General features: G+C 47.7%; 1 protein-coding gene across 13 annotated transcripts in view; it reads left to right on the top strand.

Annotated features, from left to right (window-relative positions):
- The window catches only part of Cux1 (cut like homeobox 1), a 318232-nt gene that overhangs the window by 241664 nt on the left and 49867 nt on the right, over positions 1-26701 (top strand). For 4 of the 13 annotated variants that reach the window (XM_085837312.1, XM_085837311.1, XM_085837313.1 and 1 more), the window contains exons 12-20: positions 5177-5235; positions 8983-9031; positions 10640-10736; positions 11729-12400; positions 13479-13544; positions 15400-15501; positions 16631-17466; positions 19917-20082; positions 20754-20810. In XM_085837312.1, the coding sequence (XP_085693438.1) occupies positions 5177-5235; positions 8983-9031; positions 10640-10736; positions 11729-12400; positions 13479-13544; positions 15400-15501; positions 16631-17466; positions 19917-20082; positions 20754-20810 (2104 nt within the window). The remainder of the gene's footprint in view (positions 1-5176; positions 5236-8982; positions 9032-10639; positions 10737-11728; positions 12401-13478; positions 13545-15399; positions 15502-16630; positions 17467-19916; positions 20083-20753; positions 20811-26701) is intronic. The other 9 variants (XM_085837322.1, XM_085837323.1, XM_085837321.1 and 6 more) reach the window with 4 other exon arrangements.

The following is a 26701-nucleotide window of genomic DNA, read 5'->3' as shown; positions in this document are numbered from 1 at the left end:
TTTTTTTTTCTGATACATGACCAAGTTTAACCCAGAACCTAGTTTTGCTGTGAGTTTGTGGCTGATGCCAGCAGCACCACAGCTCTGCCTGGCTAGTTTCTTTCTCCTTGGCTTCTTTGGCAGGGATAGCTTCCACTTGCTCAGAGAGTGCCTGTGCCCAGGTGTCCCTGAGGAGAAGGCCCTGGGCTTGGGTAAATGGCTCATAGCCCAGCATTTCCTCCTCTCAGCTTACCCTGGCTGGCGTGAGAACGCAGGTTTGACGTCTCTGCCTTAGATGACATCATCGTTCAATTGTTTTTCTGGGTCTCCTCTGTCCCAGTAAGGGCTTGACTCAAGCGCATCCTGCCCATTACTCCCTGGCAGAGCTGCAGGCTGTCAGCCCTCCAGTTCTCATACAGAGCAATTTCTTCTAAATCAGTTAGGGCTCTAATGTTTGCCTTTACACACACACACACAAAATGAAACAGAGTTGCACAAATTAATGTTCTTATCGTGTCTTGGGGGAATTCTCTAATACTGCACAGTTAATGAAACAATCCAGCAATGCTTCTTTCCAAAAATCATTCTTCCCTTCATCTGATCTAATAATCAAAACATATCCTCTAGTAACAAGACTTCTGACTTTAATTATCTTAACCCCTTGTTGCCAAAAGTAAAGATGGCTCCGATACATATCAAAGCCATGCACAGAAGGCCTCAGAGGCCACCAAATAGGCAGATCTCCCTGCTATATCCTATACTTCCCCACAGGGGTAAGGTTGATTGAATGAGGTATCTTCTCAGGATTTGTTTCTTGATTTTGAGCAGAGCAGTGTGAGTGTGTATTTAAGACAGATTTCACTCTATAACCTTGGCTGGCCTAAAGTGCTCAGTACACTAGGCTGGCCTTGAACTCACAGAGAGGTACCTACTTCTGCCTCCTGAGTGCTGGGGTTAGGTCTCTGCCACTCTGCTCAGCCATGGCTTCTTCTTGTTCTCCTTTTTTTTTTTTTTTTAGTGTGCATAATTTATAGTCTCTGATTTAAACTAAATGTAGACACAATCACTAGGGAGATATTTTATGAATAAGATGAATAGGTTTGTCACCTTCTCAACCTGTCATCTGATGCTTATAATGAGGAACTCTGACCTTCCAGTCATAGCTCCTGTAACACCACAATGATAGCTTGTCTTATACTACTGTGCCTTTCTTCTTCTCTTCCTCCGCCTGGAATTCACTGTGTAGCCAAGGCTAGCCTTCAGTTCCTGCTCCACCCTCACAAGAGCTAGGGTGATAGGCATGCATCAGCACACCCATTTACTATGAGATGTTTCTTTCTGGTTTTTCTTTCTTCTCACGTCTCCCTGCCCCACTCAGCTGTTTTGTTGTTGTTGAACGTTTGCTTTTATTTATATTTTCCTGCCTAAACCATATTTTTTTCAGCTTTGAGGGACAAGTGATTACAGAATATATGCTGAGGGACTGGAATCAGGATGCAGCCTGGAAGCAGCTCTGATAACAGTCACTTTGAGAGAGCAAGTCATACAAAGTTGATGGTTTCATGGTCTAAACAGGGTCCATGTATCCAAGGCTGGTCTCAAACTCATTTTATACCCAATTATGACCTTGAACATCTGCCCCTACCTCTGGAATGCGAAAATTACAGGTGCACTGCACTATGCTCTCTTATGTGATGCTGTGGTGCTAGGGATTGAACCCAGAGCTTCATGCATGCTATGCAAGCTATGCAAGCACTCTACCAACTAAGCTACATCCCCAGCCCATAGGCAGAATCTTGAGTCCTAATATGATTGCTGGTTTTCGTTGTGTTTTGTTTTGTTTTGTTTTGTTTTGTTTTTTAACCAACACATTTTACTGGTGCTATCTGTAATTGGATATCTCAGGCAACTCATTAATTGCTTCTCGTGGTCCAGCATGTTGAAACTGCCCTATCCTTTCTCCACCATGAGGTCTCATATTTACTAGTTTCTCTTGGCCAGTGTTCTACTCTTTCATGCAGACGTCACGGTTAGCTCATCACATCACCATCCATGTCTTCTCACCTTTAAACAGGTGTGGAAACCAGCTTGTGAGTGAGAACTGTTTCTTCCTGCCCAGTCTGACAAGTGCTCAGCAGCACTGTCCCATTTGTGGCAGATAACTCTGAGTTCATAATTAATGAACTGCCATGAGAGGCAGCTATTTTTGATAACTGTTCCATGGCTTTGTCAGAGCACTCTTCATGGAGAAGCAATGCAATTAGCCAGTCACCTGCACTGTCCTCACTGTGGCATGGAAAATGTCAGTAGTACCTTCAATTAAAATGAGTGTTTATGGGAAAGGCTAGCAGGTCTGTCTGGGATGCAGCCCAGTTGGTTGTGTGCTTACATGGCATGCACAAACCCCTGGGTTCCATCCCCAGCACTGGGGTGCTGATGCACACCTACAATCTCAGCACTCTGGAGGTAGAGGCAGGAGGATCAGAAATTCAAGGTCTTCCTTGGGCATAAATCAAGTTCAAGGCCAGCCTGGGCTACAAGAGACCCTGTTTCAAAACAAAGAGATCTGGGCTAAGATTAATTAGGCCCTCAATTTATAATGATACTATCATGGGCCAGCAAGGTGGCTCAGCAGACAGAGGAGACCTGCCAGACAGCATGTGTTTGATCCAGTTTCATGGAGCAACCAGAGCCATTCCTATCTGAGACTGCACTGAACTCTAGGGTAGGAAGGTGGAGACAAGCTTTGCTGAGCACCCCTTTGCCAAGCTCCTAGCACTCGGTCTCCCCGGGATGAAATATGCTACTGCAGTTTACAAACGAGCTGGTAGGGTCGGTCTTCACTGTGAAACTACCCCGTGAGAACATGAAATTTCAGTGGCAGCTGTTTAGTTCTTGCTGAGCACTGTCATACCTAACACACACTGCCAGGGTGGCCGGGTGGGTAAAGGCACTGGCATGCAAACCTGGCAACCCAAGTTCAATCACCAGAATCCACACAAAGGTCAAAGAACCAACTCCACAAACATCGTACTCTGACCACACAACACCATAGTGTGTGCACCTATATCCACATATAGTAATAGTAATAGGAGATATTGTCGGTGATGAATATTTCCAGGCTGCTGAGATGGCTCAGCGGGTTAGGGTACTTGCCACACAAACCTGACAACCTAAGTTCAATTCTTAAGACCCATAGAAGAATGGAAGGAAGGAACAGACTCCACAAACATTGTCCTTTGATCTTCACATAGGCACCATGGCACATGGGCCCATACAGATGTCATGTACACAAATACACAAACCCAATAATAGAAAAAAAAAAATAAAACAGACTCTAATCATGACAACCTTTTTTTTTTTTTTTTTTTTGGAAACAACATCTCATATAGCGCATACTAGCCTCAAACCAGTTATGTGACTGAGAAGGCGCTTGAGCTTGCGCTCCTTCTCTCTGCATCCTGGGATTACACGTGTATACAGCCATGACTAGTGTGTGCTGCAGGATTTGGAGCCTGGGGCTTCAGGAATGCTAAGCAATCACTCTGCCAACTGAGTTATTTTTCCAGCCCTCTTTTTTTATCGGCCCCATCACAGGGTAAAACCCAGTGTATACTCTTGGCAGTAACAAGAATCTCAGACTTGGGAGGCTTAGTGGTGTCTTCCACTAGTTCTTCCCTCGTGTGACAGCTTTAGCCCCCTGTTGCTCCTGTCATTTGATGCAGCAGGAATATCCTAACTGCCCCAAACATGTCTGGCTTCTAAGAAACAGGCTGGAGCTCATGCTGCCTGGCCTTTTTAGGCTGACATACTCCATCTCAGCCCCTCCCTCTGTCTTCCTCCCTGCCTTCTGCCATTCTCTGGAGGTGACCTGACATGTGTTCACATCTGGCCTCCTCAAAACACTGCAGATCATACTTTGCTGAGCACGGGTGGGCGGTGCTTCCTGCTATTTGACTGTAGGGAACGGAATGAAATAATCACTTCTTTCCAAACACCTTCTGAGAGGCTTTTATAGGAAATGAGTGCCTACCACCCTCCATCTGATTATCCCTGAGAAAACCATTATAATTTATAAAGTTAGCGAGAGATATTTAAAAGGGAATGAGGTGGAGCAATTTTATGCAGTTGAAATACACAAGAAATGTATCAGCAGAGGCAATGGAAGAAAATGAGCTGAGTGGATGAGACAAAGCAACGGTCTACTTGGAACTCTGGGTAGGTTCTGATACAGAGGAGTTTCGAGGCTGAGGGACCAAGCAATTAAGCCTCTCTCCCCAGGTTCTAAAATTTTCTCCATTGGTCTCAACTAGAACCTAATGAGACACCTAGAGGCTCCATAGATAGTAAGATGCTAGCTACTGAGACCCTTAAAGTTGTTCAGCTCAACCTTGGAAACATGCTGACTCACCAGATTCTTGCCTTGCAGACTCGCGGTTTACCTGGAGCGGCCCTGTCTCCCCAAGGCCTCAAAGAAAAAAACAGGCCTTGGAAGAAAATACCTGAGACTTACCGTCCAAGCCCAGGAAAACCATCAGTGTAAAAATAGCCATAGAGTCACGGGTGTATCCTGCAAGCTTACAGAACAATATTAAGGAACACTTAAGCATATTATCACCCTAGAAATATACTGCAATGCCACAGAGGACAGTGGGACCAGTCATTATCAGCCAGAGTCATTCCCACAAGAATGAAGCAGCTTTCAGTGAGCCACACAGTGGAACTGGCTCTACTCCCTAGGCCCTAATGTCTAAGTCTCCCAGTGACCATGCTTGCTTCCTGGTGTTTGTTTACCCTCCTTTGAATAGCTGTGGGCAGCTTCCACCAAAACTGCAGTTTTACCTGTACTCTCCAGGCAGTCAAACACATTTGTTCAAAAACCACATGATGCCTTTGAAGTGTTAGGACCCAGGCTGTGCTTCCTTTTCCTGGCATTTTATACACAGTGGGATTTTTCTACCTTTGTGAAGCTTTTCCCTTCTACTCTCACTGAGTTTTACACTAAAACCTCTGGTTGTGCTTCCATGAGCGTGCATGCACACATGTACACTCTCATCAGGTCATAGAAACAGAAAGGAAAAGTTGGCTTCCACAGTGTTGGCTCCCTGAATACAGGATTGCTTATAGGGATTGTCATCAGTGAAATCTGACAACTTCCTTCAAGATGTGGCTGCTAATAAAAACCTTCTGTTTTCAGCAACTGGAAGAAAAACTCAAAGGCCAGGCTGACTATGAAGAAGTGAAGAAAGAGCTGAAGTGAGTATAGAGAAGCATGGGGCCTTCTAAGACTGTCTACTGATGGGTGCAAAGTGGGACCCAAACCCAGAGCACCAGCACTTTGACTGTTCTCACTCAAGTCACTTACAGTCTCTTCTTTTTTTGCGTGGCTGGCTACTTGGTTGGTTAACTGGATGGCTGACTGGCTTTGTGGTCGGGTCTCACGTAACCTAGACTGGCCTGAAACTCCATATATAACCAAGGATGATCTTGAACTTCTGATCCTCTTGCCTCCACCTCCCAAATGCTGGGATTTGAGCTCTGTACCACCACATCTGGTTAAGGCTGTGCTAGGGCTGCCATTCAGCCAAAGCCTTATGAATACCAAGAGAGCAGTCTACCCACTGAGTCTCATTCCAGCCTTCTTTGGACTTTATGAGACTGTGTGTTTAAAGTATTCCAGCATGCATGGAGTCAGAGCAATTGCTGCTACTAGGGCAATTGTACAGTCTGAGCTTATTTCTCAAGTATAAATCCCTGAAGCAGAAACAGAGTAAAGGAAGGAAACCACTGAACGCTCAGACTTCACAGCACAGGACCCTGTACTCAGGGTCCTAAGGCCTTCTTCCAGATAACATTCCATGCCAGAAGCCAGCCTTCCTCAGTACAAAAGCCAGCATCTGAAAGCCCTTCTACTTCTGACTCCTCCTACTGGAACTGAGCTCTCAGACCCTGTCCTGTCCTCTATCCCTTAGTTCATGGAAGTCCCAGATCACTGACCCTGTCCTGCACCCCCATGTGCAGTGCACAGGGCTCCCCCTTTATCCCTACCCAGCTCTCTCCAGCTACCTCTTGGCTTTACCCTCTAGTCTTGCAAGAGAAGTCAATTCTGAGAGTGGCCTCTGAAGTTGCCTGTCTTTACACTATGATTTGTAGTCAACATCCAAAGGCTTCTTAGGGCCCTTCTTGGCCTCTCTCATCCCCAAGCCCAGCTGTACCATGTAGATGCCTTATTCCTTTCATTTTTACCTGGAGTCCCTCCATATCCGTTTCCTTTATGGGTGCTATGAGAACAATCCCTAACTAAAGCAACTTTAGGAAGGAAGAGAGGGAGGTTTATCTGGACTCATTGCTTGCAGGTACAGTGCATCACCTTAGGAAAGGACAGTGGCAGACACATGACTTGCAGACACATGGCATCCTGAGCTCGGAGGCAAAGAGCGATGGATGCTGTTGCTCGGCTCACTGTCTCCTTCTTATTCAGTTCAGGTCCCAGCCACCCATATTAATGATGGCTCTTCCCACCTGAGTTTAGCCAGTCTAGAAACTCCCTCATACATGGACAGAATTATGCCTCCTAGGTGATTCTAACCCTATTGGGGCTTGGGTCCCCTCTTGTGTATCCATCCATAGGAACCCCTCCACCTAGCCTGTGTCCCTTCCTTCCTGATGCACTTTCACTTTTACAGATACCCTCACTTTCTTCTGAGTCAAGCCAGCCCCCCACAGTGTTTTTTTTTTCCTATAAACCCCATCCTTCTTTTGCCTGCTTGTGACCTCCTTCAGACTTCTGCTGAGGCTCCTACACTGCTCCCCTCTGCCTCTGTCCCTAGGACACTCTTGGGCTCTCTCTTCTTTCCCTTTCCCTCCCCTCCCTTCCCCCCGCCCTCTTTTCCCCTCATTTCTCACCCTTCCTTACCCTTTAACCCCTTCACTATCAGCTGCTCCTTAAACAAACCCCTAAGCACCCCCCATATACACACACCCACTACCATTCCTGTCCTCATAATCTCTGCACTGCCAACCCCAATTTCTTAGCTAAGTGATATACATTGTTACCTGGCTTGTCCATCCATAGCTTCCTCATTCACCCTTCTTTTCCCTCAAAAACCAAAGAAGGGCCAGTGAGATGGCTCTGTCTGACAACCTGAGTTCCATCACCAGAACTCACTATAGAAAGAGAAAACTCTGTGTGCCCATACTCCACATGTACATCAATAAGTAAATCAATAAATAGGTGAGAGAATGAATGAATGAGTAATTAGAGATAAGCTAGGTGCATGGTATGATGGTGCTGATCTGTAATACCAGCTCTCAGAAACCAGAGGCAAAGGATTTTGAGTCCAAGGTCAGCCTGGGCTATATAAGCAAGATGCTGTTTCAACAAAAAAGGACAGAAGAAACTGAACCTTTTAGTTTTGAGCAGTGTGGAGCAAGTACATGTTGACATATATCTATAATACCAGAACTCAGGTGGTAGAGACAGGAGGACCAGAAGTTCAGGATCACTGAGCCACATGGTCAATTCAAGAACAGCTGATGGTTCAAGATTTTGTCCCAAAAAGCAAGACAAAACAAACCACTATTGTGCAATCCTTGGCTCTACCCCATCTCTCCCACCCACTTAGCCCTCGGCCAGACCCCATCTTTGAGAATCTGGACTCCAGCCTGTGTGCCTGTGTGCCTTCAGTGCATTACAGCTGCATGCTGACCCTCACCTCTTTTCCCATTGTCTGTCTGGCCCCACTCCTAAGTTGTCATGTTCTGCATCTACAGGCTCCCAATGCTCATGTTTCCACTGCTTCTATTCTTGGGTGACATGTGAGTCAACTTACTATTTAGACCAAACTGGCCTACAACTTACAGAGATCCACTTGTCTCTGCCTCCCAAGTTCTGGGATTAAAGGAATGTACTACCACACCCAACTGGGTTTTTTTAAATACTTTTTATTAATTATTGACAATTATTTATTGTGAGCATAGCTGCACATGTATGAAAGTCTGGACAGCTTTTAGTGTTCTTCTATTATGTGGGTCCTGAGGGTTGAACTATGTTATAAGGCGTGGCAGCAGGCACCTTTACCCCCTGAGTCATCTTACCATCCAATCTTCATCTGCATGACACCTGCTCAGAGCCCCACAGACTCATTTCACCCCTTTTCATACGGGGACTCGGGGGGGGGGGGGGTACTTACACAATGCTACTGTATAAACCTGAGGGCCTAAAGGCCATCCCTGGCAGCCACATAAAATACTAGGCAGCGCAGTATGTGCCTGTCTATAATCTGAGTGCTAGGGAAGCAGCGTCAGGAGGATCCCTGCCTCACTGACCAGCCAGTCTAAAGGAGACACACGACATCGCCTGTGTTCACATACACGAGCACACAGATACAGAGACAGCACAAGAGCATCAGATCCATGCGCCTGATATGTTTGTAGCTCCTGGCTTGTTCAGACAGCCCAGAGCCCAGTGATCTGGACACAGCCTACATCACTTGCTAGGGAGACAGCGAAACAATACTCTTGGCCCTCACCACATCTGGGGTTGCACAGGTCTGCCTCCTGATTCTGACCTGCTCCTGTCTCTTTACTCATTCCTAAGCAAGCACCAGTTCCCAGAGAACACATGAGTAGTGGCCATGGTGATGAATTCCTCTCCTTCTGCCTTCCCTTCATAGAACTCTCCATTTCCTATAAGCTTTACAAATCCATTCGGCTTGCAACAATGTGATATCTGTATTACACTGTAAAATGAGTTTGAGCAGACCTGGTGTGACTTCATATGGAATGATTTACATGCTAGGCGAAAAGAACTTTTGCTAACCAACTGCTAGTTGAAGACTGGTTCTTCTTAGAGGCATTATCAAATTCAGTTTCTGCCAGGGAAGTTGTTAAAGTTGTCAGTTCCCCACTGCCTGCAGAACAGGATTAAGAGCGTTAATGACTATTGACAAGCCACTAGTAAATGGAGAGGTTGAAAATAACCACATATCTTGCCTTTTTCAGCACCCTGAAGTCCATGGAGTTTGCACCGTCGGAGGGAGCAGGGACACAGGTATACCACCAGCTCACTTTGCCCTCAGAGTGGTGGCAGCAGATGTTGGTCACTGCTGGCCTCTGGGGCCTGCATCTGCATCTCCACATAAGATAAGAGAGGGCCTCGATTACAGCCTCCAGGTCCTTCCTCAAGAGCATGTCACTTAACTGAGCCTGGCAGTATTCACCTGTAAGGCCACCACTTGTGGGGTGAAGGCAAAGGGGGCAGGAGTCTGAGGCCAGCTTCAATATTCCATGAGAATATTTTTAAAAAACACTAATAAAAAGAAAATCAAGAAGGGGGAAGGGATGAATTGATCCTTGCTGGGCCTTGAACTCTGTGCGTAAGGTACTGGCCTAGTATCATGAAGCCCTGGTTGCATCTCCAGCACTGATAGAATATATGGGGCAAGGTTGCATGGGGCTATAGTCCCAGGGCTTTGTAGAGACAGATGGACAAAAGTTCAAGGTCAACCTTGACTACTTAGTTCATTTGAAGTTAGCCTTGGGTCTATGAAACCATCTTTAATAGCAATAACAAGACTTAACCAAGTGAAAGCAAATCATCTCAGTAAAGACAGAGACTAGTGTTTGCCAAGCTTCTCAGTTAGCTCTGGGGATGCTGACTGAAAACACAGATAAAAATACATCTCCAGCCATGCATGGTGGCACATACCTGTAATACTGGCACTCAGGAATAGAGGCTAGAAGACCTGGAATTCAGGGCCAACCTAGGTTATGTAGCAAGTCCAAGGCTGGCTTAGACTATGTGAGACCATGTTTCACATATACACAATTTGTTTATATAAATCATGAAGCCAGAAGTGATGGTGCATCTGTAGGCCCGATACTGGGAGACTGCGGCAGGAAGATCACTTGAGCCCAGTACTCTAAGGCTAACCTAGGCAACAAAGCAAAACCAAAAAAAAGTTTTCTAAAATGTTTAATAGCTACATCATGAGTGTAGTCTTGCTCCCACTTTCTAGAAGGCAACTAGCATCATCATGGTGGACAAAATCAAACAAAGACAGGTTCCTTGTTGCTTTCGGGCAGGGTGAGCAGCTTATTCTATTGCCAAAAGATATTCAAGTATCAATAGAAAATAATTGTCAACTAGAATGGTGGCTCAGCAGTTAAAGCACCTGTCGTGTCAAAGGTTAGGAGTTCAGACCCCCAGAACTTATCATGTAAGTGCTAGGTGTGGTGATGGCCCACCTGTAATTCTAGCCTTGGAAGGAAGAGACAGGACAAACTGTCTCTTGCCAAGCAAGCTGCTAGTGATACTAGCCGTATCAGCCAGCTCCAAGTTTGATTGAGAGACCCTGCCTCAGTGAATAAGTAAGAGGATAATGGCTAAGATCAACCCTAGGGTCTCAACATGCATGTGAACACACATGCATGTGTATATACACATATAGACACCACACATATCTACACATACATGAAAAATTGGGGAAAGAATATCTGTAAGTCTAAAATCTCAGCTAAGTCATTTTTGTAAAGAACTTGAGGGTTTTCCCTTGAGGCAGTCAAGTCAATGATGCATGTAGCAGAGTCATGAAAGTTGAACTGGGGAGCAGGTGGGTTCAAGGTGGCCGCATGGTGATCCCTGCTCTGCCCTGTGCAGGACTCTACCAAGCCCCTGGAGGTTTTACTCCTGGAGAAGAACCGCTCGCTGCAGTCCGAGAATGCCACGCTGCGCATCTCCAACAGTGACCTGAGCGGTAGGTGGATGGGCGCCACACACATTGTGCTTGGTTCCCTTTCAGGGGTCGAGGACCAGGAGGGTGAACCTTGCGTCTGGGTTTGTGTGTGCATGATGGGAGCGCCGCTGGGTGACCAAAACTTGTTGAACTAACCCTGAGTGTTTGGTGTCCCCCTCCCACACTGCTCTGCCCCACCCTATCCTGCAGCGAAATGTGTGTGCGCGCCACAGCAAATCAGCAGAGGTTGGCTAGGTACCTTATTGAAAAGTCCCAAAAGGGACAACCTGAGGATGTTGGCTTTCTGATCTTTTCCTGGTTGTGCTGTGAACAGGCCAGGGGTAAAAACAAGCATGGCCTTCCTCTGGGGACTCTCCAGGGTATGCTTTGAGAGGTCGCCGGCCCTCCAGTGATGCTTTTCTTTCTCTGTACGGTTTTCTTTGGGGACACTGTCCCTCTCCCATCCTTAGCCTCTCATTTGCTCATCCTAAAATGGTGGAGTCACTGACTGCTTTTGGATTTAGCAGCTGGTCAAAGTGTGTAACTGTTATCTGGACTCCAGTTCTTAAAATGTGTGCGCCTTCGATCAAGGGGTTTTAATGGGTACGTCTACCTTGGAGCATGTAGTATGAGCGACCCTGTGGGTCCCCAAGTGTCAGTGTTTGCTGGTCAGGCAGGGTCCTTGCAGGTTACTGCGATGCTAGAAGCCCCGAGATCTGTCAGCTCTTTCCCATGTGTGTTACCAGAACCTTTGTCAAGGGGATTCTCCCGGCTGCAACGTACAAGAAAGGTGCAAACACGAATGCATGTGGCTTGTTTTGGGGGGCCTTGTTTGGCTGATTCACAAATTCAATCGAAAAACAAACCAACACACCACTTTGGCCCTTGTTTTAAAAAAAAAAATTGAAAAGAAAAATCTGCACTTTTTTTGTGGGGCACACTTTGCATTCTGGTCTTGGTTTTTTTTCCCTTTTGAATCCCCCATAATGCATTCTGTTTGCCCTTCCTTGTAGGGTCAGCCAGGAGAAAAGGGAGAGACCAGCCTGAGAGTCGGCGCCCGGGACCCTTGCCGGCCTCCCCTCCTCCTCAGTTGCCCCGCAACACGGGGGAACAGGTTTCCAATACTAACGGTACACACCACTTCTCACCAGCGGGGTTAAGTCAAGACTTTTTCAGCTCAAACCTGGCCAGCCCCAGCCTACCCCTGGCTTCTACAGGAAAGTTTGCACTAAACTCTCTTCTCCAGCGACAGCTAATGCAGTCCTTCTACTCCAAGGCCATGCAGGAAGCCGGAAGCACAAGCACCATTTTTTCAACAGGTCCTTACAGCACAAACTCCATATCTTCCCCAAGTCCATTACAACAAAGCCCAGATGTAAATGGCATGGCCCCATCTCCCAGCCAATCAGAAAGCGCTGGGAGCGTCTCAGAGGGCGAGGAAATTGATACCGCAGAGATCGCCCGGCAGGTCAAAGAGCAGCTCATCAAGCACAACATTGGCCAGCGCATCTTCGGACATTACGTCCTGGGACTGTCGCAAGGCTCTGTGAGCGAGATCCTGGCCCGGCCCAAGCCCTGGAACAAGCTGACTGTCCGTGGCAAGGAGCCATTCCACAAGATGAAGCAGTTCCTGTCTGATGAGCAGAACATCCTGGCACTCCGTAGCATCCAAGGCAGACAGAGAGGTGAGACATGTCCATGTGTGCCTGGCGCAGTGCTGTGTGCATGTGTGTATTTGTGCGTGTGATGAGACATTTGTACATCACATCAGGTAAAGTGTTCTTCAGTACTACCCTATCCAGAGTTCAAGGGTCAGCCAGCCGGAGCTAGAAACCATTAGCTTTGGGAACTCTGACCTTGGAAAGTGTGGTCAGCACCTTGTGCTCAGTAAACTCAATATCTCAGAGCTCTGTCTTTAATTAGAGGGAGTTAGGTCATGCATGTCGTCTGACAGGTTTAGCATCCTTGGGTCCACTTGGCATCAGGTGCTGGCTTCCTTCCAAGAGCAGCTCCTCGGGTGCCATCCAACTCTGTCCCAACAGCACAAACAGCTGTAATGCTCACGAGGCACTGGCTCTGTGGAGGGAGCCTGTCAAAGCTGTCCTCTGCCTCCTTCCCCTTAGAAGAGAACAGATCTTGCATCATTTATGTCCAATTAGTGGGGTTTTTTTTTATTTTTATAGCACCACAAACAAAACATGCCTGCCTTCAATAAGTCACGTGAGTTTCATTTAACCCCCCTTCCCACCACACCCTGAATAGAAAGTCAGACACTCCCACAGTATAAATAATTTCTTCCTCCTTAAGAACCAGGGGTCCCTGGGCTGAGTGAACAGTGACACAAGGGACACTGTTTTCAACCAAACTGAAGCACCCTAAAATTCAGACTAAAACTCAGATAGGAGATGAGGATCAGACAATGAGTGTCCACCAAGAATGTGGCACACACCAAGAGTGTGTCACCCGCTTCCGTGATGTTACCTGAAACTGGATGTCTTTGGATGATCAATGTGAGTTCTAGCCTTGACTGGCAGGCAAACACCTCTCCCTCCTATTGCCCTTCCTAGCAATGAGTTCAGTTGGCTCTCCTCCTACAGTAGACCCAGTGCCTGTAAGAAGGTTCTAGGAGCCCCCATGTTGCACAGGAAGCCTTGAGCCCTTTCTTTAGAAGCAGGCGGCTCAGCTCTCATATCACACAGCCCATGTTGTCGACGCCACCATCCCCCTGATTGTTTTGTTCTTACCGCACTTGTTTTTCAACAGAGAATCCAGGCCAGAGCCTGAACAGACTCTTTCAGGAAGTACCGAAACGAAGAAATGGGTCTGAAGGTATGTCTCAGGCAGGTTTTCTCTTTGCAGTCAGTAACCTAGGAAGCAGCATGTCCTTAGCTGTGTATTTGGGTTAAAACTGTGCATTGTAATTCTGGCCTGGAACCTGGTGTGAAAAACAGCTAGTAAGTATAAAACAAAGCACGGGTTCAAAGGCGCCCAGCCTCTCCCCTGTTGAGCTGCCAAAGCTAGACAAGCTGTAGCCAAGGTTAGTTCCCGAAGTATCAGTCCTAGGTCATATTCCAAGGACATCATGCCTGTTTTCTCAGAAGCAGCTGACAGAACAGTTGTGCTCTGAGAACAATCAGGTAACCATGTCAAACCAGATATTGCTGCTTCCTCATATTTTTAACTCTGAAATATCTCAGAAATCTCATAATGTAGACAGATTCCAAACAAGGCTGGTTCTTCCACAGGTATTGGTAAGCCGACTTTACCATGCTCTTTAAAGTGGCTCCTTAGCCGGGCGTGGTGGCGCACATCTTTAATCCCAGTACTTGGGAGGCAGAGGCAGGCGGATTTCTGAGTTCGAGGCCAGCCTGGTCTACAGAGTGAGTTCCAGGACAGCCAGGGCTACACAGAACAACCCTGTCTTGAAAAAACAAAAAACAAAAACAAAATAAAGTGGCTCCTTCCCAAGGTACCCTCATTATTAAATGTCTACTGAGAAAGGCAGAGAACAATTACAATGTCTGGATGGCCTCCACAAAAATCTGGGCCCGACCCATGAGTCCTAGTACCTTAAGGGCATCTGAATCCATATCTACTATGCAGAGTACTGCCATGTGACCACAAGAATACATTTGTGTCCTTAGGGTACTCAGGAACTCAACAGGTTTTTTTCCTTATTGGTAAATTAAAAAAAAAAAACACATTATGTAGTCATAAATCTAGAAAGGTTGACATTCCCCCTCCCCTCCTCTCTTTTCACCTGGCATATCCCAGTGAGTGATCCAGGACTGGTCTCACCTAGGGCTAGGAATGTTAGCTAAGTCTCAGTGGTAGATCACTTATCTAAATGGTCCAAGTGAAGGACCAGGGACACTGTTCAGTGGGTAAAGCACCTGCCTATGATCCCCCATGGGAGGCTAGGGTATGGCTCAGTGGTACAAGAGTGGTACTAGAGTCTCCTAGTAAGAAACTGTGGCATGGCTTAGCAATAGAGTAATTGCATGGCATGCCTAAGGCCCTACATTCAATCCCCCCCCCCCCCAAACACACACAGAGGAGTCAGGCTCAACCTTTCACCGTTTGCCACCTTTCCATGTTTATTTTTAGGAAAAATAAATGCGCAGCACCTGAATGTGGTTCCAAAACCAAGTTTTGGAATGCCTCATGAAAAGGCGTTGCCTTTGCGTTTACCTTCTTTTGCTATTCTCTTCTAAATGACTGGTTGCCCCTCTGTACTAACACCATGGGCATATTCTAGTTCAGAAGGTAAGAAAGCCTATTCTGGCCAGGCAGTGGTGGCGCACACCTTTAATCCCAGCACTCGGGAGGCAGAGGCAGGCAGATTTCTGAGTTCAAGGCCAGCCTGGTCTACAAAGTGAGTTCCAGGACAGCCAGGGCTACACAGAGAAACCCTGTCTTGGGGGGCAGGGGTGGGGAGAAAGCCTATTCTGCCAACACAGTGACCATGACTTTGATACAGGTTCAGCAAGAGACCTTCCAGGCATGTCCCACATCCATACCATGAGATCACATTTGCAACAATTAGGGATGAGTGGGAGACCATGCCTACTTTCAGTCAGTCATCAGCCTCACCCAGGGGACCTGTGTCAGAATGTCTTGGTGCGGCGCTGGTTTTCCACTTGAGATCTGGCAGTGATATCATCGCTGTGACTTCTCCCTACAGGTAACATCACCACCCGGATCCGAGCATCTGAGACTGGTTCTGATGAAGCCATCAAGTCCATCCTGGAACAAGCCAAGAGGGAACTACAAGTGCAGAAAACCGGTAGGGCTTCTACTTCCTAAAGAACTGCCTTCAGACCTAATTATAAAAATGATCATGAGTGTTCTAGTCAGCAGGAATTACATTCTTTTTCTCTCCTCTCCTCCCCTCCCCTCCTCTCTCCTCTCTTCTCCTCTCCAAAGTGACCCTGAGTATGATTCCACACATTAGGGGATACAGAGGGAACGGCTATCTAGACTTGTGCTTCCTCTTTCGTGGGGGCAGGGCAGTTGCTTTAGTTTTTGTACTTCAGATAGGGTTCTTGCTATATAGCTTGAACTCATGATCCTCCTGCTTCTGCCTCCTGAGCATTAGAAGAGACTGTCTTTGGTCCCTCAGATACTTCTGGTAATCATTAACAGAAATTATGCTTCCCAGTTTTGGCAAAGCCAAGAGAAGGATGGATGGGTATATGGCTCATGAGAGTTAGTAGTTTAGCTTAAAATTCTCCAGGAAAGAAGGCCAGAGGATCTAGGGAGATGGCTCAGTGGGTCGAATGGTTTGAAGACCTGAGTTTGGGTCACCAGAACCTACATTAACAACCAATATAGCAGGAAGATCTGTAACCCTGACCCTTAGGGATATGGATGGGAACAGGGGGACCTCCAGAATCTCACAGGCCAGACAGCCTAGTTAATTCAACAACAAAGAGACTATCCCAAACAACTTAGAAAGACAAGGACCAACACCCTCCACAGGAGCTCTGTAGCCATGTATGTTTATATGCATGCATGTATGAGTGCATGCATGTGCATGCACACAAACACAAAAGAAAGAGCTACAGAAATATGGCTCAGTAAGCTAAGGAAGGTCCTTTGCCACCTCAACTGACAGCCTGTTTGATCCCTGGCACCCATATGGTAGAAGAGAACTGACTCCAGCACAGCACATGTGAGCTCACATATTATACACGTAAAATAAATAGCCATAATTTTCTTTAATAAAAAAGAAAGCCAGGGTAGGAGCAAGGCATGTCCCCACCAATCACCCTCCAGAAAGCCAGCTGCTGTGTGACAGAGGCCACTGAGCAGCAGTGTCAGTCCTTTGTGCTCCCTGCTCTAACAAGGTGGCATGAAGCGCATAGCTGCCTGGGCCACCTACCATAACTTCACCCTGTGTGTGTTCCCCACAGCTGAGCCAGTCCAGACATCTTCCACGTCCAGCAGTGGGAATTCTGACGATGCCATCCGCTCCATCCTACAGCAGGCCCGCCGGGAAATGGAGGCCCAGCAGGCTGCCCTTGACCCTGCCTTAAAGCCAGCACCACTGTCCCAGCCCGACCTCACCATCCTCACCCCCAAGCACCTGTCTGCCTCACCCATGTCTACTGTGTCCACTTACCCACCTCTTGCCATCTCCCTGAAGAAAACCCCTGCAGCACCTGAGGCCAGTACCACAGCCTTGCCCAGTGCCCCAGCTCTCAAAAAAGAGGCTCAGGATGTACCCACACTGGACCCACCAGGATCAGCTGATGCTGCCCAGGGAGTGCTGAGGCCGGTGAAGAGTGAGCTAGTCCGTGGCAGCACCTGGAAGGATCCCTGGTGGAGCCCTATACAGCCTGAAAGAAGAAATCTCACTTCTTCCGAAGAGACCAAGGCTGATGAAACAATTGCAAGTGGGAAAGAAAGGGCAGGCAGCAGCCAGCCTCGGGCTGAGCGCAGCCAGCTTCAGGGACCCTCAGCATCCGCAGAGTACTGGAAAGAGTGGCCCAGTGCTGAGTCCCCATACTCCCAGAGCTCAGAGCTGAGCCTCACTGGAGCCAGCCGCAGTGACACACCCCAGAATAGCCCTCTGCCCTCTTCCCCAATTGTGCCCATGGCGAAGCCAGCCAAGCCTTCAGTGCCCCCGCTGACTCCTGAGCAGTACGAGGTCTACATGTATCAGGAAGTGGACACTATAGAGCTCACTCGGCAGGTCAAAGAGAAGCTGGCCAAGAACGGCATTTGCCAGAGGATCTTTGGAGAGAAGGTAAGAGACTTCACTGTCAGGGACAGGCATGGCTTCCCATCTATTCTTGGGAATGGGGACAAAGTGTCCACCCTGTACAATACAACCATCATAGGAATACTAAATGTCACCAACTCCCAAAATTCTAGAGGCCACTGGCAAGTGTCCTAGCCCCCTAGCTCTGTCTCCTGAGTCCCATTGTGCACAGCCCAGCATGGGGGCTTGTCCACCACTCTGTGCTATTCTGTGTGTCTCAGCTGCCCTGTGTGGTAGCTGGTAAAATGAGGACACGTAGATCCAGGAGTGTTGACTGCATGTAGCAAGCTGGCAGGGCATATGCAACAGAGAGCACCTCTGCAGGCCATTTTGGCCTTCAAAGGTCTGACTGGATCAGGCTGCACAGGGGATGGCCAGCCTTCTGAGAACCAAAGCACACATGGGAGTGAAGCACTGCACAGAGCAGAACTGCTCCACAGTGATTCTGTTTGATTGTTCTGTTTGTGTTTGTTTATTTCACTTCATTGTTTTACGAGGGGCTTGTTTTTGTTTATGTTCTTATTTTTTGAGGCAGGGTCTCCCTACCTATGTAGTCCTGCCTACCTGAAACTCCCTGTATAGCCCAGGCTGGCTTCACACTAGCAGGAATCCTACCTGTGCCTCCCACATGCTATAGTCACAGGCGTGTGCTGCTGTTCAGCTGCTAGTTTTTCCTTTCTCAACACTGTGAGGACCCCAGAGACCCGCTCACAGCTTCACGTCATCTTTCCCTGGCTCATGAAAGTGTAATCATTTATGGATGAGCTTCTAGACCTATCTGGTGGCAGATTCAGGATAATAGGATTTACCATGCCTGTAAAATCTAAAATAAACATAATAACCTATATCATTAGAGATTAAGCCATGAATTGCTGAATGTAAAGAGGAGGGCTCCCTTCCTGAGATGACACAGGAGGTAGATGAGCAGTAGCTATTACCTATCCTTTTCCACCCATTCCCTCTCTGTCTCATCTGAGTTAGCCTTGAACTCAATGGTCTGTTTATGACCTCTTTGCCCCAATTTTTCAAGAAGTAATGGGGGTGAATAGACATGAGGATGTGAATTGAAAGTCCCTGGAGAATTTCTAGTTTAGCATTGTAAAAATAAAATTTGTGAACATTTAAATAGACATTTTGTGCTCCCACCTTAAATTTAGCAAACTTAATAACGTTGAATTTGTTTGGCCCATGAGTGCTGCTTATTCTGGAACTGGAAAGCTTTGCAGAGTGATGGGATGAGGCCCCTAAATATCTCTGGGCTACATCTGCGCCCTGGGGGGTGTTTGTGCCCATACATATGTATGGCCATATGTGAGAGGCAGCAGCCTAAGTGTATGGATGCAAGTGGTCGGTCGTCTGCAGCTCAGTGCTGCTCCCACACTGACTCCCTGTCCTCACCAGCTTTCTTCTCCCCAGCCTGTAAACAGGCTACAGTCAGAGAGAGTGACCCTTTGTAAATGCCCCTTGAGCCCTGTATCCACATAGGAGCCTGCTTTCTGTGCCCCTCCAGTATCCCAATTCCTGTGCACTCTGATTCCAGTATCACAGCCTCTCCTGATAACCCCAGGCAAAAAGCAAGATGCTCTGCAATGTTTGTTCCTCAGTTTTCAAGATGACAACCTTGCAGCTTCTGCAGGGCCAAGACCCTGGAGAAAGCCAACACCTTCATACCCCTTTCCAATAAGAGCTAAGACGATACTTTCTCTCTTTTATTTTTGATCATGCTGGGAATGAAACCCAGGTCTTTGCATAGGTTAGGCACGCCCCCAGCCCCTCCCTGGGGGATTCTAGGCAGGGGCTCTACCACTGAGCCACGCCCCCAGCCCCTCCCTGGGGGATTCTAGGCAGGGGCTCTACCACTGAGCCACGCCCCCAGCCCCTCCCTGGGGGATTCTAGGCAGGGCCTCTACCACTGAGCCACGCCCCCAGCCCCTCCCTGGGGGATTCTAGGCAGGGGCTCTACCACTGAGCCACGCCCCAGCCCCTCCCTGGGGGATTCTAGGCAGGGGCTCTACCACTGAGCCACACCCCTAGCCCCTCCCTGGGGGATTCTAGGCAGGGGCTCTACCACTGTGCCACGCCCCCAGCCCCTCCCTGGGGGATTCTAGGCAGGGGCTCTACCACTGAGCCACGCCCCCAGCCCCTCACTGGGGGACTTTAGGCAGATGCTAAGCCACATTCCCAGTAGAAGATGTGATTATAATAATTTCTTTTGTCCAGAGTCCTGTCCCAGGACTTTATCCTATCAGAAATCTGGAAAAGCATATCTCTGCAAATTGTCTAGGCTATGGTTTTGTGCTCAGAAGAAAAGAATCCTCCCATGTGCTTCATCTCCTCCATTACGCACAGGGCCACACGTACATCACTGGGGCACCATGCAGCATCATGCTGATTTCTGGAAGCTGACAGCTGCTTTTCTTCCTTTGCTTCTCCAGGTACTGGGCCTGTCCCAGGGCAGTGTCAGCGACATGCTTTCAAGGCCAAAACCATGGAGCAAACTGACCCAGAAAGGCCGAGAACCCTTCATCCGGATGCAGCTCTGGCTGAATGGAGAGCTGGGCCAAGGTGTTCTGCCAGTGCAAGGGCAACAGCAAGGGCCAGGTGAGGATAGCTGGCCACCCTCTGCAGAGGCCTGGCAGGGACAGCTCCATCCATGAGCTGGCTTTTGGATTCAGGGGGAGGATGGTGTTGGTATTGTTGTTGGTTTTTATTGGGGTAAGGGGAGTGGTGAGATAGAGTTTTTTTTTTATTTCTGAGACTAACCTCAAACTCACTATGTAGCCCAGACTAGTCTCAGACTCACTGTGTAGCCAAAGCTGACCTTGAGCCCACAATCCTCCTGCCTCAGCCTCCCAAGTGATGGAAAGACAGGCATGTACCCCCATACCTGGCCCCTAAGGTTTTAGGAGTAAAGAGGATGAGGCTGGCTAATTTTATAAGCAGCAGAAAATTAGTTACCGATTAAGAAAATGCTGTTTATATATAAATATAGATAAAGGTCAAGTACTTGCACTAGAGAACTGAGAAGGAAATCTCGCCAGAGTGACTTCAGAAGAAAGTGTCATGGGCAGAGGCTTCTGCTACCTCGAATCCAGGGCTCTGACACATTATAGATTTATTTGTGCAACCCTCATTCCAACTCAGCATCCTGGCCCTCAGTGTGAGCACAGGAAGCCTCCCCCCTCTGGACTCCTGCTTACTCCCTTATCTTTTGTGCAGTTGGGAAGCTCCAAGCCCTGTTTCCTGAGTAACAATGTCTTTTTCTTCCACAGTCCTCCATTCCGTGGCGTCTCTGCAGGACCCCCTCCAGCAGGGCTGTGTGAGCTCAGGTAACTAGCCACTTGTGTTTATTGCTTGCCCCACTGCTCTGGGACTCTGGGGTCTGGGAGTAAGTGTACCATTCCTAACCACAGCAAACAGTGGCCTCTCCCACTTTGCCATGCTGCTCTCTGAGGCTGTTGTGTAAGCAGAATCAGATAAGAAATGGCTTTTGAGAATTGGCTTCTTCTACTAGGTAGATTGTCCTTGATAGCCACTGACCTTATATATAGCAATTGTCATTTATTTTCCTGCCTGGGTAGTATTCCTATGGTGTGGTTATACCAAAGTTTGTATTGCATTGAAGCTATCCCTAGATTGTGGCCATTACACATAGAGTTGGCATGACAGTAAAAAGAGAATGAGAATGGTGTCCTGCTTGCAAACTCTGAACTTGCTTTCTGATGGCAGTCCAAAGGTTGGCAGGAGCAATGCTGCTAAAATTCATGCCTTTACTGGATCCCGTCATTGTTTTGTATGAAGCTCTGTGTTTGAGGCTGGGGTTTATTGGAGGCATATTTCAGGATCAGGGATCCCATTCTAGCAGCAGAGACAAGGCACCAACATCACTGTCCCAGTAGTCATGATAAGGGACATCACTTTCATCTGGTGGAAGACCTGGGCAACCTTTGAATAAGGGGACTGGGGAGATTGGAGCACCAGAATAGAGTAGCCAAAAAACTAAGTATCAATGGATACTTAGTGAGGGTTCAGGAGGAGTGTAGATGTGGACCAAGAAGCTCCAGCCACTTCCTACTGATCTCAAAGACTAGAAATGTCTCAGAAGTATCTGACAGTCTTTTTCTCTATGTCCTGAGGTCCCTGGCCACACTGCCTACATGCATGCCTGCCCTGACCACAGCCATTGCTCCAGGATCTTAGCACTGCCTTCCTGCACTGAGCTCACAGTCAGCCCCGCTTTCTCTCCCAGCTCCCAGGAGCAGCCAGCAGCGTGAGCTGTTCCTTTTTCTTTTCTCTACTTTTCTAAACATGTTGATTAGTCTCCGTATTCCATTGATTCATTGAAAACACAAACAAAGCTAAGTGAGGAACGAGTGCAAAGCCTGTCAGCTTGCCAGAAGGCTGAGGAGGGGACACATGTGCTTGGAGGGGAACAGCTGGGCAGCTTTAGCAGTAGCTGCTGCTGCAAGATCCCAAACACACTCTCTCCCTCTCCCTCCTCCACCCCTACTCAGCCAGTGTCTCTCTCTCTCTCTCTCTCTCTCTCTCTCTCTCTCTCTCTCTCTCTCTCTCTCTCTCACATACACACACACACACACACAGAGGGGTGGGGGTGGGGGTTGGGTTCAACAGTGACCTCAAGGCCGTTGTTGGATTTGAAGGCCGTTGAAATCCCCTGAGGATTTCATGGGTTTAGTTTGGTCCATACTGGACAAATTCACTGAGGAAATTACCAGCACTCTTTTTCCCCCAGCTCACACTCAGGATTTAGGAAGGAATGTGGCCACGTTGGTTGTGATGCACTTCTGTGGATGTTTATGTAGTAAACTGTCCTGGCCTCCTATTTCACTGAGAAGTCAGACTCTAAGCTTGTCATGGTAGAGCTTTCTTGATGAAAGCCTTTCACTCCTAAATATAACACTAAGTGTCCCTCAGCATCATGTCTTGTGTGTGTGTGTGTGTGTGTGTGTGTGTGTGTGTGTGTGACAGCATGTGTGTCAAAATTAGAGGACAACTTGTGGAAATTGTTTCTTTCCACACTGTGGGTCCCAGGGATTGAACTCAAGTTTAATGGCAAGCATCTTACCATTACCATTACCATTACCATAAGCTTACCACTGAGCCATCTTATGAATGCCCTCCTTTTTTCCCCTCCAAGACAGGGTCTCATACAACCCCAGCTGGCCTCAAACTCACTAGGTAGCCAAAGATAACCCTGAATTTCTGCCTACACCTCCTGAGTGCTAGGATGACAGGTGTGCACCACTGCACCCAGTTCATGTGGTGCTAGGGATTGAACCCAGGGCTTTATCAGCTGAGGTACATCCTCATCCCCCAAAACTGAAACTATTCTGTAAGGGTAGGATTTGTAAATCCTTGTGATAAAGGACTCTAGAAAATTCTAGAACCTCTGACAGCTTTCATCATTGTTTTCTCTAAAGAACTCTGATTCAGACAGTCCCATAAAATTCTGATTTTGCCATAGATACTATGGAACTCACCCCAGAGGTCCCCAACTGAGAAATATTCTCTGTCCCTCTCGGATCCCTGACAGCTGTGCCTAGAGGTATGCAGCATGGCCTGTTCTGCTCTGGACAGTGGTGGACACGCTTTCCTCCCTAGGATGCAGAAATGTGAAAGGACCTGCTTTCCATATCTACTTGGCCAGTTGTACCTTCAGTAAAGTTTCCTGGGTCATTGCAGAGCTTAGGCGCCTAAACAGGGGACTCTGTGCTTGGCAAAGAGCTAAGTGCTGGCTTGGGACCCTTCTCCTTGCCAAAGAATCCCCACCCAGGAGCTGGGGATGCAGTTTGGTTGGTAGAATTCCTGCCTAGTATGCACGTAGCCCTGGGTCCATCTCCAGCACCCCACAAATCTCTCAGGAATTAGAGACAGTAGGATCAGGAGTTCTCATCCACTCTGGTCCTTAGTGACATCCATATACCCCAATCTCTCTGATGAGGAGAGGCTCAGGTTCCAACTGCCTTAGTGGCTGTGGCCCTTTATATCATCTGGTAATCTGAATCTTAAGGCACAAAAGAAATTTAATGTCATTTTGAACAACCAGTGTCACCCTATGGTGACGTGTGTGTGTGTGTGCGTGCTAAGATCAACCTTGGATGTCATTCTTCTAGAGTTTGTCAGCCTTTTCAGACAGGGTCTTTCAGCAAACTCTGGGGCTCACCAACTGGGCTAGTCTAGCTAACCAGACAGTTCCACCTTCACAATGCTAGGATTACAGCATGTGCCAGGCGGTGGTGGCACACACCTTTAATTCCAGCACTCGGGAGACAGAGGCAGGTGGATTTCTGAGTTCCAGGCCAGCCTGGTCTACAGAGTGAGTTCCAGGATAGCCAGGGCTACACAGAGAAACCCTGTCTCAGAAAAAAAAGGATTACAACAAGCACCATGGCACTCAGCCTTTTTTTTTTTTAATGTGGATTCTCAGAGTTAAGGAAGCACACACACTAGATATGATCTGCTAACCCTATGTAATACTTCCTTTTTACTTAAAACTAACTTCTCCTGCACAGTTGCTGGTTTATTTTTCAGCCACTAGAGAAGGAGAGAGATGAGGGGTAGCTCTGAAGAGACAGAAGGGACCCTCTCATGATGACATTCATCACAGAAATTGTGGCCTCCTGGAGGGCTGCGGTGAGAGCTGCCTGTGCCCTCAGCTTGGGAACTTGTTGATACGGGAGCCTTTCATGACTGAAACTAACAAGGTGTTCTGCCTGTGCCTTTCATCCTAGCTTCTGGCAGATCTTGTCAGAGTGTACAAGTGAAATGACGGCCCATTTTCCATAGATTAGGCACAAAGCACTCAGCTTTTTCCCAGCACACTGGGTGGTCAGGAAGAGCGGCTTCCAAGTCCTGCCCACCTATGAAGAATCACGCAGCTCCATGGCGCCACTGTCCATCAACAGAGTGTCAGCTGTCCCTTAGAGGGGACAGCTGCTTCAGGCTGGCTCTAGAATGGGTAGTCCTGCTTACCCCACCCTGCTGTGACAACCACAGCTATGCCGGTGAGGCCCTTGGCAGTTTCTCATAGCATGGTAGCCAATGCCATTATGGTGTGCATCGTGGCACTTGCCTGAGCTGCTGGGAAGCCCTATCCCAGGAGTTTCTCGTCTCCGGCCCAACAGTGGGATTCTGATACAGTCTGTCCTCAGAAAATTGTGTAAGACTGAATAGAGTAGGTAGGACCTTGTGGGTACACTAGACTCAAGTTACACTTTTCCTTCTCTTTGCTCCAAGAATATCATGAGAGCAACTGGTTCTATCCCGACAGAAGGAATCTGGCTGCATTAATGTAACTGAGGTTTGTGTAAAACAAGTATAATACATTGCACATAACCTCATTTAACAGATCAAAGGGAAAAGGAAAACTCCGGGTTTTCAGTCAGTAAAGATCATTCCATACAAACATGAGGACCCTAGTCCAATCCCCAGAATCCATGTACAAAGCCATGTGTGCTGCTGCATGCTTGTAAATCCCAGTGCTGGGAAGGCAGAGACAACAGGGTCCCTGAGTGCTAGGTCAAGGAAAGATTCTGTTTAAAGAAAACAAAAAACAGGTGAGCATCAGTACCCATGATTGTCTTCTGGCTCTGCAAATACATGTGACATACTCATACACAAAGAAAAAGACCTGAAAATCCATGAGTGAACTGAAAAGATTCCACACATAGCCACTGCCTGGAATGTTAGCCTGTGGGCCATCAACTTGGTGGCCTATTCAGTCTCTTCTTCTGGTTGGCAGCCTACCTTGGATCATTTTTATTTTATTAAATGTAGCATATTATAGGGATTCTCCATTCTGAAGCCAAAGAGGGAATTTCTAGATTTGGGCTATTGTGTGGCACATGTGGGCAAAGACTTGCCAGGTTGTCTCTGGTCCATTAAAGGTGATGGGACCCTGCAACAAAATGTTTCAGATATGGAGGAAGCCTGAATGCACAAGAAGCAGCTAGTTCAGATGCCTCCGTAGAGCACAGAGGGAAGGAAGATGGTGAAAGCGTGCTGTTCTCTCTTCCTGTAGGATACTGTTGATGCTGCCCCATTAACGTTCAAGGAGCACGTGTGACCAGAGGACCAGCTCACCAGCTTCCTCACAGGCTTCCTTATTTATGTGTTGTATTAGGGACTGAGCCACACCTCTTCTCCTTGCTGGGGGATTCTAGGCGGGTGCTTTACCACTGAGCCACGCCCAGAGCCCTTGAAAGAGAGTCAGATTGGTTTCTAAACAGTGGCTTCCCTTGTACTCATGGAAAGCAACCAGGATGGTATACTGAGTTTAGAACCAGTGCTGACTTCTCCTGCCTCTTACTGCAGGTATAGCCAGCGGCAAAACAACTCTACCTTCCTGTCCTCCTCCAGGCCTACCTGGACTGTAGGGAAGCCTGAGTCTGAGTGGTCTTAATTAGCTATAATGATTCTAGGACATAGAGGCAAGTAAAATTTCAATGTGGGCTTTCCGGGTAAGAAGTGTAACTCAGCAGGAGCATACGAGAGGCCATAGAGTCCAACCCCAGCACAAGGAAATGAATGAATGAATGAATGAATGAATGAATGAATGAATGTTTTCCTTTGGTCACCATTGCAACCTCTTGGGCTTCAAAAGAATAGTCAGAGGTCAGCATTCAGTGTTGGGAGAAGGAGTCTAGAAACAGTCTTGCTATCAAAGGCAAACAGTGACCCAGCCAGCCAGGCTCTTTTGCTTCTCAGGACTGGCACTGCCTCGCCTCACTTTTCAGATTCCCATCTGGCCCAGGCACAGCCTCAGCCACCTCTCCTCCCTCTTTTGCACACCTACTTTGCAAAACAAAATTTACAGTATACTGGGCCTTTGGTACAAGAGAGAGAAGTAGGTCATAGGAGCATATGAGGACTTGGGTCTCTAATGTTCCAATGTAGGGATAAAATAAGAACCTGAATGCAGAAAACTCTCAGGTAATTTTAGAAGTAAAGTGGGATGAAAACAAGGCTCACACATTGTGTCTTCCATGGACCACGTACTATTCTGATGTCCTTAGTAAGCAGAACTTCCCCTTGTGAGATTTCTGCTTAATCTACCAAGTAGCAGAACTTCAGAAGGTCCTGATTCCAGTGGCCGGTGCTGCCACTGAGGTAGGTGTCTGTAGGAGCCAGCCCCAGGGGCCAGGGGATCTAGTCTCCTGGACAAAGCTACATAGAGAACCAAGGCAGGCTTCAAAACATC

This window comes from Mus caroli, unplaced genomic scaffold, assembly GCF_978045245.1.
Source record: "Mus caroli unplaced genomic scaffold, Mus_caroli_1 scaffold_4, whole genome shotgun sequence".
Classification (NCBI taxonomy): Eukaryota; Metazoa; Chordata; class Mammalia; order Rodentia; family Muridae; genus Mus; species Mus caroli.
This window is presented reverse-complemented; position numbering and strand designations above follow the sequence as displayed.